General features: G+C 51.4%; 1 protein-coding gene across 1 annotated transcript in view; it reads left to right on the top strand.

Moving 5' to 3' along the window:
• Positions 1–243: 243 nt before the first annotated feature.
• LOC113206961 (mucin-5AC) overlaps positions 244–3,998 on the top strand; it is a 13,619-nt gene continuing 9,864 nt past the window's right edge. Inside the window, exons 1-3 of the mRNA XM_052264283.1 lie at positions 244–291; positions 2,086–2,355; positions 3,076–3,318. Of these exons, the coding sequence (XP_052120243.1) occupies positions 244–291; positions 2,086–2,355; positions 3,076–3,318 (561 nt within the window). The remainder of the gene's footprint in view (positions 292–2,085; positions 2,356–3,075; positions 3,319–3,998) is intronic.

Below are 3,998 nucleotides of genomic sequence, written 5' to 3'. Positions count from 1 at the left end.
ACACACACACACACACACAAGCTTAGACTGGTATTGTGGGGCATTCCCCCGGCATGAAAGAGAAACTAAGGAAACTAAAAGCCATCGGCTTATCTCTCACCTCCAGCCGCCTAGCGAGGGGACGCGATAATCGCGGGTCAAGCTCCATTCTCTAGGATCTTACTCTTTACTTTTTATCATCATGACGTTTCCATAATTTAGAGGGTTTCCTCTTAGTTTCAGTGTGTATTGTATTTATTAAGAATGTCCGAATACAGCGATGGTCTAATCGAGTTCATTAGTGGATCCGTGGTAGGAGGGAGAAGGAGGTCTCGTTCGCACTGTTAGGAAGAAAGTCGAATCTTCACGATGAATTCGTTGTGAAAAAGTTGCCAGAACTCATCGTGATTTTGGGGTAAAACAGAACTCTTTTTCGTTATCAACAATTGATTAACTCTAGAAGAATGATGACTAGTCGACAACGATTTAAAATTGAGACAGCAAAATGTTCGATTTTTGACTACGAAGATTTGTAGGGACTTCACACAGCTGCTCCTTACCGAGCAGATGTGGGGTAATCACAAAACATCTTTTACAATGTGCGTGCTATACCTCTATCGCGATTGGAATTTAGGGTTGTCTGTTCTTTTCTGTGTACCTCTCGCGTGGAGCTCGGCCGAGGCAACTCCTCCTTTCCGCTCGAACAGTTTGCTGCTGTTAGAGTAGTTAGCAGCGCACTTACATCGCTTGTTAGTAGCGGCAGAGCTGCTGAGACTGGTCTTCCCTGTATGTCGCGAACCTCTGGACTGAACAGCATCACGATCGGGTAGCTCTAATTCGCGCCGAAAATTATTACCAGTTCGTTTTAGTTTCCCAAAAGCCTCGCGCGGCGTTGTTTTAAAGGGAGCTCCAGGCGAGGATTCTCTCCAGGGACCAACTGATGTTACCTTTTATCTGTGAAGGGAGCGCGAATTCGTCCCGGGCATCTCACGTTGTAATCCTATCCACACACTACGCACGATTTGTTTTCTTTATATTCGACCTTTACCTTTAATCTTAAACTCTCGCCCGGCAGAGCCTCGGAAAACCGACCTTATACTCGTAGCACAGGAGTCACCCTCTCGCTACTGAGTGCACCTGTATTCTAGCGTCGTCCCCCGATGGTGGAGGAGAGGGAGAGAGAGGGAGCAGAAAAATATGCTTTCCAAACAATACGAGGCGTGACGGGACTATTATTAAGGGGCGTAGAGACACCTCGCGACTGCTGCCGGCAGCGCTGCCCTCTGCCCCAATAGACCTCCTCCAGTTCTCACCGAGACGCTCCTCCCGCCTCTTCTCGGCTGGGCGGGGCGGTATGACGGCTTCGCATTTTTTCCCCTCTTGGTCACACCTCTTTTGTTACTGTTAGCTGCTCTTTTTCTTTCTGCGTTGCATAAGCGGCTGGCTGGCCGACGTTTGCTGCTCGCCGGTAATACAGAGCTGGTTGGTCACCTCCTACTCCACCCCCAGCTCCTTTTTTTTTTTGAAAGTTTTACTGACAAAACTGCTTCAACGAAAATCGAGCGCAGCTTGATGCCATTGAAGCACCCCAAGGTCTCTTATGAGGTGATTTTATTGTTTGAGGTTTTTTTTGTCTGTGTGATGGGCTGGCGCGTTGCGCCCAGCTGCGCCCCGGCGTGACTGCAGGCGCCACAAGGTCGTGAGTTCTATTCCCCGCCGCAGTGTTTTTGAAGAAGAAAGGAGCGGCGGCAGCGAGTCGAAGAAAGGCATCGCGTCGTCCGCCACGTGACGTGACGCCTCCATTAGGGCCGCCGGGGTCCGCACCCGGGAACACGCTTGAAGCATCAAAATAGGGGATTTTTTTCATTTAAAAAAGCACTGCTAATAGCTGCAAATTCCTATTTTCTCTTGGTGAAATTACGGGTGTCATTGATTTGGACACGGCCTGTGTTTTTCTCCTAATGGCATCTACATAACCTCGTAACCTATGTTAAACACATGTGTGTTCAATATTGAGTTACGTGTTTTTTTGTTAGTTTTAGTGTTATATGTATCATCCGGTAAAAATTAACTTATTCTTAATGTTCCAATGTTTGTTTGTTGCAGATGAGGTGGTTGGGGCTGATGCTCCTAGTGACGGGGGCCGCCTGTGCGGCCGGCCCCCAGGCGCGCTGGTCCGCGCCCGCCCCCGACGCCCGCCAGAGGTCCGCCGAGGACCTGGAGGCGGCCGAGAGCGAGTGGGTCCCACTGGCCGCGCCCTGCCCGACGTGCCGGGCCCAGGGCAACAACGCCCCCGCCAACACCGCCTCCCTCATCGATGACGACTTTGGCCTCACGCCGCCAAAGGCACCCGTCGTGCAGAGGCAGATCTTTTCGGTGAGAGATGCTGTATGAGCATTGTTAAAACCACATTGATGATTTTTGTTTTGCTACAAGAAATTATACACCTTGGGTATTGTCGTCACGAGTTTTCACACTAAAAATAAAAATGCGTAACTGGCATGCACATAGTGGTGTTTAACTGTTCAACTCCATTATGCACACTTTAAGCTGTTGGACTGGAAATTTGAACAATGTAATGTGTCCAAATATGCATTGCCAACCCTAAAGTTGAACACTTACGGATGAAGTCCAACTCTAAAAACCTGAAAAGTGTGCAAAGTTCTGTCGTGCACTTGCATATGTCATTGTCTGAGAGCTGGGCGCCTGCGAGACTCAGGGTAGGCAACCCCACACTACACGCATGCACTTTAGGCAAGATGTTGCCTACCGATCAGGCGTTATGGGACCTTTACTCACTAAACATAACTGCAGTCTTTTTCAAAAGCCTGTAAAATGTTCAGCTGTAAATTTAAAATATATTTTTACAGTGTACAGTATCGCAACGAAAGTGCGTAGCTTGAGTCAGCCATCTGGTATAGCAGTATATAAACGCATATAAAGGCTCACATGATCATGTACAACCATACATGTCGTCATACGGAAAAAATATTTTAAAGTATATATCGCATGATTATATACAGATCACATGTAAGGGCACATACAAGCCTAATTACCTGTTACCCCTTACTAACGATCTCACCCTCCTGCTGACAGGCGAGGCAGCCCAGCTTCTTCCCGCAAGACTTCCCCGCAGCGTCGCCCTCGCACTCGCCCTTCTTCCCTCCGGCCGCCTCCCCGCAGCCGAAGCAGCTGTTTGGCAGCGCCGCCCCCTCAGCCCAGCCGCAGCAGCAACAGCCCGCCAACCACTTCTTGCAGCAGGTTGGCATCCCGGACAACCTGCAGCAGTTCATCCTCAGCCCGCCCAAGCAAGACTTCCCCCTGCCCAACGTACAGCAGGTGAGTTCGATAGTGAGATGGCTGGACGGACGGACGGACGGACGGACGGCGGGGTTGTAGGTGTCCTTGGCGTCTGAGACAGACAGGTGTCGCGCGGCTCACGACTCGAGAGACAGACAGCCAAGTCGGCGGGCCGCGCGCCGAGCGCACCGAGCGCCCACTGCCCATTCAGTCATTCATTCACTCATGATTGTGTCTCGGATTGTGTTTTTCGTCGCGTTGTACTCCTGTCGTATTCAGGTCACGCCTCGGAGTGCCCTTGAGGATCGTGGCGTGGCGTGGCGCGGCGTGGCAGGCCGCAAGGGAAGGGAAGAATGAAGCCAGAGGAGCAAGGGAAGCCGGCCGACTGTTCCCCTTGGCTCGCGCCCTCGCGCCGCCTGCACCGGTCGACGCGGTGAATTGGGGGAAAAGGAAGAGTGTCCAAACGGAAGTGCAGCAGCGGCACGAGTCTAACTGAAGCAAGGCCCGGGCCGCATTCACTGAGTCCCAAGGCGCGCATCGCCGTGGACCGAAGGCATATGGGGGATGAGTGAATGAATGGGCCATATGACGCCGTATCCGGTTTTTCAATCGTTTCGCGACAGCTGCCTGCATTGCGCGACTGTATGTGTGCGCCGAACAGGTTCGTCCTTGACCCGCTTCCGGCTTCCGGTCAAGCATGGTCGAGATTTGTATGTGCA

Source organism: Frankliniella occidentalis, unplaced genomic scaffold (genome assembly GCF_000697945.3).
Source record: "Frankliniella occidentalis isolate FOCC.00 unplaced genomic scaffold, Focc_3.1 Scaffold17, whole genome shotgun sequence".
Lineage (NCBI taxonomy): Eukaryota > Metazoa > Arthropoda > Insecta > Thysanoptera > Thripidae > Frankliniella > Frankliniella occidentalis.
Note: the sequence above shows the minus strand (reverse complement) of the source record. Positions and strands in the feature narration are given on the sequence as shown.